Source organism: Asparagus officinalis, chromosome 7 (assembly GCF_001876935.1).
Source record: "Asparagus officinalis chromosome 7, Aspof.V1, whole genome shotgun sequence".
NCBI classification, from domain to species: domain Eukaryota; kingdom Viridiplantae; phylum Streptophyta; class Magnoliopsida; order Asparagales; family Asparagaceae; genus Asparagus; species Asparagus officinalis.
The window spans coordinates 44,368,792-44,384,379 of record NC_033800.1 but is presented as its reverse complement, the minus strand read 5'-3'; the positions used below and the strand labels follow the sequence as shown (position 1 = coordinate 44,384,379).

The 15,588-nt window shown below is 41.1% G+C and overlaps 1 protein-coding gene across 1 annotated transcript; it reads left to right on the top strand.

Annotated features, from left to right (window-relative positions):
* On the top strand, positions 559-2,113 carry LOC109847061 (probable galacturonosyltransferase-like 7). The gene is given in 4 exon segments (XM_020416308.1): positions 559-1,304; positions 1,485-1,898; positions 1,900-2,013; positions 2,015-2,113. Coding segments are annotated over 4 exon segments (930 nt in total). The 5' UTR covers positions 559-1,001.

The window sequence follows — 15,588 nt, the reverse complement described above, 5'->3', positions numbered from 1 at the left end:
TTGGCTATGTGGATCAATGACGTCCCTCCGATCGTCAACACGAATAATCAAAGCCCCGTGGCTCGTGTCTTGGGGCCCTACACGTGCCAGCCAAATAGAAGAACGCGACTGCCCGTATGTCAGCGACAAGAAGGCTCTCCTTATTCCAATTAGGGGTATTAACGTAAATTCCTAGTGCCAAAAAATAATTTCCCCCCTAAAAACCACACATAACAGAGGATCTCGATGAAGGATTAAATCAAAATTCAAATTCAAAAATCAGTTAATCCGGTCAAACTCTTGTTTTATATAATTACAACAGAAAATTAGAAATGACGTCCATACCCCTGAAAATTGAAAGATTCTCGCTTATTTCCGCAAGTGCCCCTGGAGACAGAAACTGATCCAGCACAGAAATGGGGGTATAACCGTAAAAGTGATCCAGCTGGCATAAGACTCCAACTAGGATGCCCCGCAAGTTGGTACTATATCTTAACTCCTCTGATTAAATCATTAATTAATCATTAAAGAAATTCCTGAAATGGTTAAAAAAAGCAAAATTGCGAAAGATAAAGGGGGAGATAGTTACTATTTCCTTGCTTCTGTTATTGCAGTCGGCTGCTGCTTCCTTTTCCTTCGAGAGAGAGAGAAAGAAGAAAGCGGAGGACCACACCGCGGAGAAGGTGAGCATACCGCCATCTCTCTCTCTCTCTCTCTCTCTCTCTCTCTCTCAGAGTTCCTTCCTCTTTGTATAATGAAATTGAGATCCTTGTCTTCGCCGTCGTCATCATCGCTTCCTTCAGAGGCGATCGCTTGGAGGTTAAGAAATACGAGAACAGATTCTTGCTGAAAACCGTTGCAGGTCAATTCGATTCGATCTGGTCCCCTTTTCTTGCTTCAATCTGGCGGGGATTAAGGGAACCCTAGCTTCTCTCTTGCTCTTCGCCTTTGCTCGCCTCGCCGACCTCTTTGATTTCAAGACTCGTAAGCGCCGCCGACGAGGCGGCGATCGCCGGAGGAAGATGCTGTGGATCATGAAGCTCTCCGGTTTCCTCTCCGCCGCAATGGTGATGATCGTCCTCTCTCCCTCTATTCAGTCATTTCCGCCGGCGGAGGCCATCAGATCGTCTCATTTCGACAGCTATTTGAGACCGGAGACCGGCAGCGGCGATCGCCGGTTCTCGTTCCTTCAAGCTCCAATGTTCCGCAATGCCGACTCGTGCGACAAGATCTCCGAGGGATTCTCCAACTCCACCGCCTGCGACCCGTCGCTCGTCCACATCGCCATTACTCTCGACGTCGAGTACCTCCGAGGCTCGATCGCCCCGCTCTTTCCGAATCAGGAAAAGTACACAATGGAATTTGGTTCTGAAGACTGAATATTTCATTCGCGTCGGGTCCCCCGATGTACCCAAAATGATGCTCTTGTGAAAGTGGCACATTTGGGAGAAGTACTGCACAATCAAAAGCAGAAGTTAGCGGCGAGCTATCAACATAAAGGCATAGCCTGCCATTCCGTCCTCCAGCATTCTCTCTGCCCCGAGAACGTCTTCTTCCATTTTCTCGTTTCCGATACCGATCTTGAAACCCTAGTCCGCGCCGCGTTTCCCAAACTCCGGTTCAAGGTCTATTTCTTCGATGCAGACCGAGTCCGAGGCCTAATCTCTTCATCAGTTCGTCAAGCACTGGAGCAACCTCTCAACTACGCGAGAAACTACCTCGCTGACATTTTAGAGCCCTGCGTTCGCCGAGTGATCTACCTCGACTCCGATCTCGTCGTCGTCGACGACGTCTCCAAGCTCTGGCGAACTTCTCTCGGTTCGAGAACCGTCGGTGCTCCGGAGTACTGCCACGCCAACTTCAGCAAGTACTTCACCGAGAAGTTTGGTCCGACTCACCCGCGCTCGCCGGTAGTCACGCGGACGAAAACCCTGCTACTTCAACACGGGAGTCATGGTGATGGATCTCGACCGCTGGAGGCGGTTAGGTACAGTCGCTCGCTCGGAGCGTTGGATGGAGGTCAGAAGTGCTGGCGCGCGGCGAACGGCGGATCTACGAGGCTGGGGTCTTTGCTGACCCGTTTCTGCTGGTGTTCGGCTCGGACACGTGGCGCCCATCGACACAGGTGAAATAGCACGGGCTTGGGGGCGATAATGTGAAGGCAGCTGTCGAGATTTGCATGCCGGGTCGCGCGCGGTGAGTTTTACTTACTCGGAGTGGGGAGCGGGACCGTGGGTAGTGACATGCGTGCGGCGAATTTGTGCCTTTGTTGGAGGTGGTGTCGCGTGCTGTTGGGCGCCGTCCAGTGTAGTTGGTGCACTTTAGTGCCCGTGCTCCATGGGCCGGGGTTCTGATACCTGTTGGGGGATGGAGGGGAGTGAGGAGTGTGTGTGTGGTTTGTGTGGTTTGAGGTGGTAGGTTTTGTGTGGTTGTGTGTTAGAGTGTTTATATTGCCTCTGGTCCCTGTTGTTTTGTGTGATGTGTTGTTTTTTTTTTTTTGAAGGTTCGGTGTGGCGTAGTGTTCTGTAGTGTTATGTGTTTCTATTGTGCTGCGGTCTTGAGGAGTGTAGAGGAAGAGGGAGTAGGTTTAATGATGGGTTATGTGTGGTGTAGTGTGGGGTGTGTTGAATTGTTGTTTGAAGTTCGCGTATAATGTGGTATATGTATTGTTGTCTTGGTGGGTTGTATGTATGGTTATGTGTGTTATTTTAGGTAGGTCTATTGAATTCTGGATCTTGAGTATCAAAGTATAAGGCTATATGTAATGATCTGCTCTCATTTTGTCATGTTTATGATGTATTTATAATTTCAATTTTCTTCCATGTTGAATTTTGACTGTATTTAAAATATATTCATTCTGATAGCTGGTAGAGAGTTTTTTTTTTTTAAGCCAGAGTTGTGGGTGATCATATTTGTCTCGAGTTAAAGATTGACAAAGGAAAGTGTCGAAGGGATTCAGAGTTCATTGCTCTAATTGTGCACTAAAAAGATGCGAACCTTCGAATCAATGTGTAAATCTCCAAGTCTACATTACTTTAACGATTGACATTCATTTGTTGGACAGTTAATGCAGCGCGTCAGAATTTCTAGATATTTTGTTCGTGTACCTTGTTGGTTTGTATGCTTTCTAGAGTTTGAAAGGTTGTAATGCACCGTAAATTTATTTATTTATTTATTTTTATTTTGAGAAAATGCAACCATAAATTTATGGTTTAAGAGACTGCTTTTAGAGTTTTACTACGGAGACCCAAAATATGGGACTAATAGAGGGGACAAGTGAGGTGTCTCCCTCCTATTGGATAATGAGTTGGCCATCATTAATGATGGCCAACTCATTATCCAATAGGAGGGAGACACCTCACTTGTCTCCTCTATTGGTTCCATATTTTGGGTCCTTGAGGAATTTTTCAATACGGAGTTTTCTATCTGCCTCATCGGGCTACCAACAGGCGGAAGCATTGTAACATGACAACAGAAAGTGTTGGTACGAGTTCTCAATCGCTTCTAGTAAAAAAATGTTGGTGATAGCTTGAAAGCTTGTCGAGAGGCGGTTGGTAAGCTATTGCCCTCCTTGAATTAATAATCAACAGCTGCAGCAGCCAGCAGCGACTGTTGATGATCATACATACAGTGTCCATTATTCAGTATCTAATAACGAAATTACAAATTACCAACCACCTCCACTTCAATTTGGCCTCCACAGTTATTAATTAATTTATCTTTTTTTTTCCTTCCCCACCTAAATATATAGCAAAGTATTTTTTTTTTTTTTATGTTCTTAGCTGTCCGTAGAAGTTGTTGGTGTCTGTTGGCGTGGCCTTTTGTGGAAGCATGAGGCCTGGGACGGGTACCTACCCGCTTCTTTCTTCACTTCTCAGCAGCAAATAGGATTAGAGCTCCTACTAAAAATAAAATCAATTAAGCTTAGCTTGAATTTTCCCACGACTATTAACTAAAAACACCACTAACTCTCACATCATGTCTACATCTCATTTCAATCATTGCTATTCTCTCGAGTAAAAAATAAATAGAGCGTTGCACTTTGCCGATGAAAGACCCGTGCTATTCACACGTGGCAGTTGTGACTTGGCTCCCTTTTGCTTATCGCTTAACGTCGGTAGATTCGAACGATGTTGATGCTTCACCTTTACGCGCTTTATTTAAGCTCCAATATAACTTATCTCTTCTCTTCTTTTTTACAAATCTGATCTCTAACCTCAGCAGACGTGGAAACTTCTTGCTTGTCTTCTACTGTACATAAGGTATAAAGAAAAAAAAAGGAGAATAAATAAACATATCTAACTTCAGGTTATACTGACTCAATTTCCTTCACTACTTTTTCTGCAAATATTTAATTTATTCTGAGAAATTTAAAAGCATAAAATTGTAATTTTCCATCCTGATCGCAATTATAATGTTTTCCATGTTCAGCTCTTACCGTATTGCTAACCAAACTCTGAAATTAATATAACTACTAGTTATATTTATTCTACAATTCTGTTTTGATCCAATTAAATTGTTAATAACTTCTAAAAAATACATTTATACTACTAATAAGAGGGAGACATTTCTTCTTTAGCTCACCTTAGAAATTGGATGAATCCGCACATTTTTTTGCTTAGCTCACTTTAAAAGTTTCCAGAACGAGCTAAACATTGATGTGAGCCAACCTTCAGATTCCAAGTTCTCACGATAAATATGAAAAATATTAGAAAATAGAAAAACATTGATCTGAGCCGAGGATGCGTCGTCATCGGCTCGACAGCGGGAGGCGGGAGACGAGACAATCTAAGGTTCTGCATTTAGCAAAAAAACAAAATTACGACATTGAAAATTACCTTCGAGGAAAAAATTGAAATATTACAATGTAAATGCATGAAACACATACGGTCCTTGTTGAGGAGCGGCAACTGACACAAGTTCATGGTGCTCTAATTTCCCCAACGTCCAATTACTCTCTATGAAACTCATAAACTTATTTTTAAATTTCGCAGCATCGGCGGTATAAAGGGAAGACTTGATTGAGGAGTAGTGATAGAATTTTTTCTCCTCCCTCACTAACTCTACCATATGCCAATGTCCGGAGCTGACAATTGGGATCAAAATTCTTTCACACTCACAAAACTTCTGCTGAGAAACATTTTCCTTCATTCGTTTTGCCATCATTTCAATATTTCCTTTCAGAAATGCTTGCTACAAAGAGGCATCAATGTAAACCATGTAAGGAAACATAATAATAAATACCAACATCCAATGAAAAAACAGGGATATACTTACTGCAAGCCAAGGTCTCGTAACATGTATTTTTCGATCATAACTATTAGTTGTCTCAATCTTATAACAAAGTCGAATAACAAATGCATCGATGACCTACAAAAATTACCATGAATGAGTGAAATATTTATAACTAATATATACAACATCAACCACCAACCATGACACAATTTAGCACTTACATCGTCACTGAGTTCACCTCCTGTTAAAAGTCTATAAGCATCTAAGCGAGATACACATGCTTCGGCACACTTCCAAACGTATGTATCACTATATGCAAGTACGTGTGAGAAAATTGTGACTAAAATTAAGTTAATTTAAAGAATTATTATTAGAATAAGTCCTTATCACTATATGCAAGTATGTGATTTTAGAGGCGTCAAGGAGGAAATCCCCTCCTATGACAAGGATACCCATTAATCAAATATAGAGATTAATGGGTATCCTTGTTATAGGAGGGGATTTCCTCCTATGACGCCTCTAAAATCACATGATTGAGCGACATTATGGATGATCCGCTCCGTTGAACTTGATCTACATATTCTAAAACCCCAATACACCAAGTTTGGGGTGAACCCATTGTCGTTTGACCCTTCATCCACTCGTATCAATTTTAACGGTTTTGAATGAATAGAACTTTTCACATGGCTCGATGGAGGGTCAAACGACGACGGATTCACCCCAAACTTGGTGTGTTGGGGTTTTAGAATATGTAGATCAAGTTCAACGGAGCGGATCATCCACAATGTCGCTCAATCATGTGATTTTAGAGGCGTCAAGGAGGAAATCCCCTCCTATGACAAGGATACTCATTAATCTCATATGAGATTAATGGGTATCCTTATCATAGGAGGGGATTTCCTCCTTGACGCCTCTAAAATCACATGATTGAGCGACATTATGGATGATCCGTTTTGTTGAACTTGATCTACATATTCTAAAACCCCAACACACCAAGTTTGGGGTGAACCCGTCGTCGTTTGACCCTTCATCCACTCGTATTAATTTTAACGGTTTTGAATGAATAGAACTTTTCACATGGCCCGAATGTGGTGGGTGGAGATGGGTGGGGGCCCGTGAAAGTGGTGGTGCATTTTGCATCTCAGGCACGGCAAAGCCCGTTTGCGTCTATACGAACTTACAAATATCTTATGTTCTTAGTTTTGTTCTGAAGGAATAAGGTATTATCATGTGCATTGTGCTCCTCCAGATGATATGAGTTGTATTTTCCCGTTATTATATTATGTAATGTGTTTAACTGGATATTGTCATGATTTTATTAAGTAAATAAATTACTTTTCTTTGAAGAGACATTATTCTTGTGTCAACTTGCTATTCTTTTAGGACTTAAGAGTACATTTGAGTAAATCCAACCAATTAATGAGTATAAGAATAATTAAGAAAATATTTAATGATTACAATTCATATATTACATGTATTTTGATTTTTAGAGATGTCAAGTTCTTTAAGTAATAGATACAGATTGTTTTAAAAAGCATTGTCTACGGTGAGTGATGACAAGGTTCACTCCTCGTTGTGCGCGGCGGAAGTTCTCGAAGCGACACAAACAATAACTTGAGATAAATCACAACTACTAAACAAATCACAATCACAACAAGAACAAACTATTTACGTGGTTCGACAAGTTGCATACGTCCACGGGGCAAGGAGGGGGGAGTTCTTACTATTAGAAATCAAGAGAATACAAATAAAGTTATAAATCTCACCGATCAAACCCTAAAACAAAGCTCTAGATCTCTTACAAATCTCCCATAATTGGATGCAGCAATTCTTTCCAAAAGACTGCTCAAAATCGTCATTGTTTAACCCTAACTAATTACAATTAGAGTTATATATCAACTCAGAAACGAACCGGGTCAAAAATTAAAGCCCAACCCAAAAACAGTCTGCGGTCGACTACGCAGGTATCGCGGTCGACCGCGACGGTCGATCGAACCAAAAACCCGAGAGCAGAATCGATTACAGTCATGACGCGATCGACCGCGACGGTCGACCAAATCTCATCCCGAGACCAAAAATCACCTACAGGGTACGCGCGGTCGACCGCCACGGTCGACTGCCTTCAGCTCCGAATCCTACTACCCTTCTGTGCACGTTCACGATCGACCGCCGCTGACTCATGGTCGACCGCCAGTCTGCCTGGCCGATTCTCCTGAACTTCCTGCTACTTCTCTCGCCACTTCTTCAATTCTCTATCTTAGCGAATATTTCTACCAAAACTGAGCTGACACCAAATCATCCAAACTAGAGCTGAAACACGATCTCCCCCATCGAAATCAAACCGGCTGCATCTGAAAGACTACCTACGTATCATCTTGCCCAAAGAATCAAATCGAACGTAGTTCACCCAAATGGCCTCCAAAGGTCTCAACACTAAAAAATGTTCAAAAGCTTCAAATAATGACCAAATTTCACTCCTGAAATAACTTTGGTCAACATATCTACAGGGTTATCGTTCGTGTGGACATTCTCTAATATGATGTATCCATCATCCAAAACGTCACGAACAAAGTAGAATCTGACATCGATGTGCTTCGTGCGCGCATGATAAACCTGGTTCTTCGCCAAATAGATAGCTAACATACTATCACAATATACCCGAATGGTCTCCTGTGCAATCCCCAAGTCCTCCACTAATCCACGCAACCATAAAGCCTCCTTCACAGCTTCAGTCACTGTCATATACTCCACCTCTGTAGTAGAGAAAGCAGCTATGGACTGAAGTGTACATCGTCAATATACAGGTGCACCTACTAATGTAAAAGCATAACCTGAAGTTGACCGACGCTTATCAAGATCTCCAGCATAATCTGAATCCACGTAACCAATATAATCCTGCCCATTCTTCTCATCCTTCTGGAATACCAAACCAACATCCATGGTACCTCGAACATACCGTAGAATCCACTTCACAGCCTCCTAATGACCCTTCCCGGGGTCGTGTATGTATCTCGATACCATGCTCACGGCATGTGACAAATCTGGCCTCGTACACACCATCGCATACATCAAGCTACCTATTGCACTGGCATATAGGACATTCGACATGTAATCTCTGTCCTCAACTGAAACAGGCGATATCAACGCTGAAAGCTTAAAGTGGGGAGCCAATGGAGTGTTAACTGCTTTTGTATTTCCATCAAAACTGGATTTCTTTAACATCTTCTGCAAATAGCTCTTCTGTGTAAGCTTCAAACTCCCCTTCACCCTATCTCTCTCGATCTCCATACCCAATATCTTTTTTACTTCTCCAAGATCCTTCATCTCGAATTCGGATGACAGCTCCTCCTTCAACTTTTGAATAGCCGAAGAATTCCTGGAAGCAATAAGCATATCATCAACATATAAAAGTAAATATATGTGCTCACCATCCTGTAGCTTGTGCATATAAACACATGGGTCATATGGGCTCCTCGTGTACTCATGGCCAATCATAAAGCAGTCGAATCTCTTATACCACTGTCTCGGTGATTGCTTCAAACCATAAAGAGACTTCTTCAGTTTACAAACCAAATCTTCCTTTTTCTACAGCTTTGAATCCTAAGGGTTGTGTCATGTAGATCTCCTCATCTAAATCTTCATGTAGAAAAGTTGTCTTCACATTCATCTAAACCAAATACAAATTCAACTGTGTCACTAACACCAATAAAATCCGTATCGATGAATGCTTCATAACGGGTGAAAATACCTCGTTGTAATCAATGCCCTCAAGCTGTGCATATCCCTTGGCAACCAATCTGGCTTTGAATCGAATTTCCCCAATAGAAGATCCCTCCTTCTTCACATGTACCCATTTGTAACCTATAGCTCTCTTACCCTTAGGTAGATGTGCAAGTGTCCAAGTGTCGTTCTTCTGAAGAGACTACATCTCCTCCTCCATAGCTTCCCTCCACCTGATCGAATCGAGGCTAGAATCTGCCTCACTGAATATGGATGGAACCATATCATCAACGACCTCCACTGATAATGCATATACGACCATAACATCATTATACCTAGCTGGCCGACGAATCACTCTCCTCGGTCTATCTGCTGCAATGGACCCATGAACATGACCCTATTCCTGAGTCTCACCTTCCACTATATCCTTAATCTACCCGGCTATCATCCTATCTCCTCCCAGTGTCACCTCTGTAGGAGCCTCGATGGATACAATGCTCTCTGGAGTGGGTGGAGTCACATCATCCTCCACCTGTTGTGATATCTCAACTGTCTGATCTCCCCCCACCTACTGAGGGACTCGAGGCCTCATCATGTATGCCTCATCGAATGTAACATATCTGCTAATAACTATTTTTTATCATGTGGATCCCATAACTTGAAGCCTTTAACTCCATCTCTAAATCCCACAAAGACTGTTTTCCTCGCCCTCTGATTTAATTTACCATCACTAAGATAGTAATAAGCTGGACACCTAAATATCTGAAGCGACTCATAGTCACTAGCCACCGAACCAAACCAACACTCCAAAGGAGTCTTCCCGTCTATCACAGTGCACGACAACCTATTCACGAGATGACTCGCATAAACCAACTCCTCGGCCCAAAAGGATCTAGACAATCCACTCTGTGTCATCATACATCATACCTTCTCCAGCAAAGTACGGTTCAATCTCTCAATCACCCCGTTCTGTTGCAGTATCTCTCAAACTGTGAAGTGTCTTCTGAAGCCGTGATCCTGATAAAATTGCAGAAATGGATCACTCTTGTACTCCTCACCATTATCTGAACGTAGAGTCTTCACCTTTCTACCTGTCTGTAACTCCACTTTCTTTTTCTACTCTATAAAAATATCCAGGATCTGATGTTTATGCTTCATAGGGTATAGCCAATTTCTCCTAGATTAGTCATCAATAAAAGTGACAAAATAGTTGGCCCCACCAAGAGATGTGTTCTTCAAAGGACCCCAAACATCTGTGTGAATGCAATCTAATGTATCTCGAGTGTTGTGAACAGCGGTGCTAAACTTCACTCTAGTCTTCTTCCCGAGTACTAGTGCTCACACAGCTCCATCTTACAGGTCTTAGCACCTTTCAATAGCCCCTGTTTCGCCAATGACCGTAGAGACTTATCACATGTGTGTCAAAGTCTCATGTGTCATAAAGTAATAGTGTCCTCCTCTGTAGTGATAGAAGCTGCCAGACCCCCTGTAACTGTCTTGCCCTTCAAGTGGTATAGGTTATTTTCTGACACCTCGTATCACCACCATAGAACCCTTCGTGACCTTCACTGTAGCATCTTCTAAGATCACTCTATATCCAGCTACCTCCAAAGTCTCAAGAGAAATGATGTTCTTTATCAACTACGGCACGAACCTTACTTCCTTCAACTCCCTAATCACTCCGTCATGCATCCTAATCCGGACTGAACCAATACCACCAATAGAGCATACATGGTCATTACCCATAAGCACGACATCCCCTCTTTCTAGCTCCTCAAAGCTAGAGAACCAATCCCTTCTAGGGCATATGTGATATGTAGCTCCCGAATCCATCATCCACTCTGTGAAATCAGCATAGCAAACCGACGGTAGTGCAGGGCATAAGTAGCCCAAAGAATCTGAATCTGAATGCTCACTAATAGCTTTTACAACATTCACTTCTGAAGCTTGTGCAGCTTTCCCTTTGTTCTTCCCGGCTTTTTCTTTCCACTTTGGGCAGTCAATCTTCCAATGACCTTCTTCTTTATAATACCGATATTGTTTTCTACTAACACTCTTATAGGCACTCCTATTCTTTGACTTTGAACGGTTTAACTAGCGACGGTTTGGATCACGGTCTCGAACAGCTAATGCATCTCCCGATGCCTTCTCGGATAATTCACCATCACTCTTTCTCAACTCATAATTCACCAAAGCTGAGGTCACCTCCTTATAGCTAACTGTAGTTCTTCCATTGATCATAGTTAGAACAAACGTACCATAATCATCCTCGGACAACGAACACAAAAGTAACATCGCATTGTCTTCATCCTCAACTATGATGTCCACATTGGTCATATCTGAAAGTAGCTTCGTGAAATTATTGACATGCTCCCTGATGGAAACTCCCTTTTTCATCTTGAATTGGTAAAACATCTTCTTCAAGTGAAGCCGATTCTCAATGCTCTTCGTAAGATACTTCTCATTGAGTGTTTCCCATATCTTCTTCGCTGACGTCTCGTTCATAACATCATAAATAAGATCCGGCGTCAAGCATAATGACCTAATAACACCATAAGCTCTACTGTTCATCCTCCTCCAAACATTATCCTCCATATCAGCGGGTTTCTCTTTTAACTCAAGAGTCTCCTCTAAATTATATGCATCCAAGGCGTCCATCACCTGACACCTCCACAATCCGAAATTGATCTTGCCATTGAACTTCGGAACATCAATCTTCATGTTATTAATGCTCAGACTCTATATCGCCTTTGTAGAAGACGAACCTGATGTGCTTGGTTCTCCCATGTTGTCAATCTAACTCTTCAAATAGGAATCTTCACTGAATCCTTCGAAAAAGCCTGAAGCACTGATACCAATTATTGTGCACGACGAAAGTTCTCGAAGTGACACGAACAATAACTCAAGATAAATCACAACTACTAAGCAAATCATAATCACAGCAAGAACAAACTATTTACATAGTTCGGCAAATACATACTTCCACGGGGCAAGGAGGGGGGAGTTCTTACTATTAGAAATCAAGACAATATAAATAGAATTACAAATCTCACCGATCAAAACCTAAAACAAAGCTCCAGATCTCTCACAAATCTCCCACAATTAGATGCAGCAATTCTTTCCAAAAGACTGCTCAAAATTATCCTTGCTTAACCCTAACTAATTACAATTAGAGTTATATATCAACTCAGAAACGAATCAGGTCAAAATCAAAGCCCAGCCCAAAAACAGTCGGCGGTAGACCGCAGCGGTCGACCGCGCAGGTATCGCGATCGATCGCGGCGGTCGATCGAACCAAAAACCCAAGAGCAGAATCGATTATAGTCATGACGCGGTCGACCACGGCGGTCGACCGAATCTCATCCCTGTTGGCCTTCTTGTTTTAATGATGTTTAACAAACAATTTATTTCTAATATTATTTGTCTAGTGTTTATATTTTCGTATTTATTCTAGGCAAACAACGCGTTGGAGGATGGATGGAATAGCGCTTCAACGACGATATCAAATGGAGGTTGGCGGAATTGTGGAGTGAAGCTTATGCAATTCAAGTTCAGCTTCATCCGCATAGTGTACCAAGTCAAGTTTATTGAAGATCAAGATCGGCTTGGGTAATCTAGTTTAGGTTTTATATTATGTGTGTTAGTACTCTAAGCTCAATTATACACACACACTTTTTATTGGTTTCTATGTATATATATATAGTTATATATACATACATCTTGGTTTTTAGTTTTACCCACAAACAAAGTTTGTACAAATAAATTCCAGAAATTATGTATACATGTTTGTTTTCTATGTGGATAAGTTATTTTTGGTTTAATTTCATAGATATGAAACTATTGTATTCATTGTTTATAGACTTCATAACAATAGCTTATATCTTTTATTAGTCTACAAAATTATTTTGTAATGTTTCAAAACATAGTTAGTTAAAATGTCAAAACTCATATGTTTACATTTTTATGTTTTGGACTATTTTGTAAAATGATGATATTTTTATTTTTAGAGGTCCTTTTTACAAACCAGTCTTTGTAGCATGTTTATTATCATGTCTACAATCATTCCCCAAAGTTTTATATTTTTTGGAATTTATTTGATATTTTTAAACAGTGTTTTAAAATTAGAAAACTGTTCAAAACTGTAAAATTTTATATATCAGTTCACGGTCGACCACCACGGTCGACCGCGCCTGAGTTCTTTCGTCAGTGGGCAGCAGAGACTTTTACGGTCGACCGCCGCGGTCGACCGTGAGCTCGAGATTTCCCACGGTCGACCGCCACGGTCGACCACCGAAGTCTCTGAAGCTTTTCCTGTTGTTTTTGTTGCTCGCGGTTGACCGCCGCGGTCGACCGCCGTTTATCCCAACGGTTCTTTTGGTACAGAATCAGATTTCTGATTCTTGGGCTGTTTGGTCTTTTCCTTTGGGGTTTTTGCTGTTGCTTCCTCTTCCTATATAAACCCCCAAACCCCCTTCTATCTCAGTAACTAATGGGATATTTTAAACAAGTTTATAAAAGTTTTAACATGGGTTTAAGTTTGGTTTAAAGCTGTTTTGTTTGGTTCACAAGTTGAGGAGATCATCTACATTGTTTGAGCTTTCTTTTAATCCATCTCTCCATCTTGTTTTTCAGAGAAGAATTCCTAAACTCTATTTCTAGCTATTTATTGTTTTATTCATAATTTCTATATGCTAGATTTTATTTGAGTTTAGTTGTTTTATTTATTCTCATTGTTACACACACCCACATGAGCTTTTAGTATTTACATACATAGTATATTAGGGTTGTGAGAAATTGTAACATTGAGTTGAGCTTTAATTGAGTTCTCGCATTGTATTAGAGAACAAATCATTTGTTATCTTTGTGAGATTGTAAAGTTTCCGGTTAGCTAGAAAACCGAGTGTGAGGAGTGGACGTTGATCAGTGAACGTTGAAAACCGACATTGTGAGTGAGTGTATACGTTGATCGGTGATCGTTGAAAACCGACATAGTGTGGTTGTAAACGTTATTCGGGTGAGCGTAGAAAACCCGGTTGTGATAGTGGATTTCTTCCCGGGAGAGGGGAGCGGAGACGTAGGACGGAAGGTCCGAACTCCGTGATCAAAGATTTATGGTTATATATCAACTTAGAAGCGAACCGGGTCAAAAACCAAGGCCCAGCCCAAAATCAGTCTGCGATCGACCGTGGCAGTCGACTGCGTAGGTATCGCGGTTGATCGCGACGGTCGACCGAACCAAAAACCCGAGAGTAGCATGGTCAACCGTAGCGGTCGACGGAATCTCATACCGAGACCAAAAATCACCTACAGGGTCCTCGCGGTCGATCGTCACGGTCGACCGCCTTCAGCTCCGAATTCTACTACCCTTCTGTGCACGTTCGCGGTCGATCGTCGCTGACTCGCGGTGGACCGCCAGTCTGCCTGACCGATTCTTCTGAACTTCCTGCTACTTCTCTTGCTACTTATTCACTCATCCACATTGATCTTCTTGTTAGGAGATGTGTTGTTCCACTTCATTTTACTTGACATGTTTTTCTGTAAAAAAAAAGGAACAATTTTGATTAATGTCAATTTGCATTATTACAAGTAATGAAGTAAAAAAGTTTTTGTTCTATTTGAATAGTTATACATTTCAAGTTGATTTCTGAAGAGACTTGTGAAGGTTTTTTCCTCTAAAGAGAGCTACGAAGGTTTTTATTCCCTGATACTGTCATACTGTTCGTTTTGTTTATAATTGTCTAAAGTCTGGAATATTCGATTTTTTTAAGGATAAAACTTAGATTTCATAAAGTTAGCTCATGCATGTTGCCTACTTTAAATGAATAAAAAAATTTCCTAAACTTGTCATCAGCTCTGCTACAAAATAATAATACAGTAAATTAGTAATAGAACTAGCATATGCTCATCCAAAAGTTGCACCTGGTGCAAGTATAAATAACAAGTTTGAACGTGATCAATTGGGTAATTAACACAATAATATATTGGAGTGCAATTTTTAAAGCCACTTGTTGGAATATTATTGTACAGTAATTAACCATGAGACCCATACGTTATTCCACACCATCAGGTCAGAACTAATTAGTCCGAGACTTGGCCATGGCCTGTTTTAAGACCAACTGCGGTGAACTGCAGTTGTCAGGATAAATTTATGCCAGACATATGCGTGACTTGACCCTTACTTGGCACTGTTTGAGGCACCTTTGTTTTTTCCACTGTTTGTTATGTTTGTTTTAGGTGAAAATGTTTTCAGCCCCCAAAACTTAAGAAAGCATGCTCCTTCTAATACTTTGTCATTAGTTGTTTTGCACCTAAAAATAAAGATTTTGTTCTCTGAACCCCTAAAATACAAAACCCAAAAGATTAAAGTATGTGAAGACCATAATATCCTTCTCTCTCTTTTTTTATCATGATATACTAAGATGATAGTTGAAATGATTGATGGTGATTATTTTATTATTTTTGTTTTTTATTATTTTCGTTGTTGATGAGGGGAACTAATTGTTTGTATTGGGAGATTGTTAAAGTTACGGGTTAATTGTTAATGTTACGAGTTAATTGTTAATGTTACAGGTCAATTGTTAAGGTTATGGATCCCTTCTCTCTCTCTCTCTCTGTCTCTCTCTATCATGATATTACCGTGATGATGTTGAAATG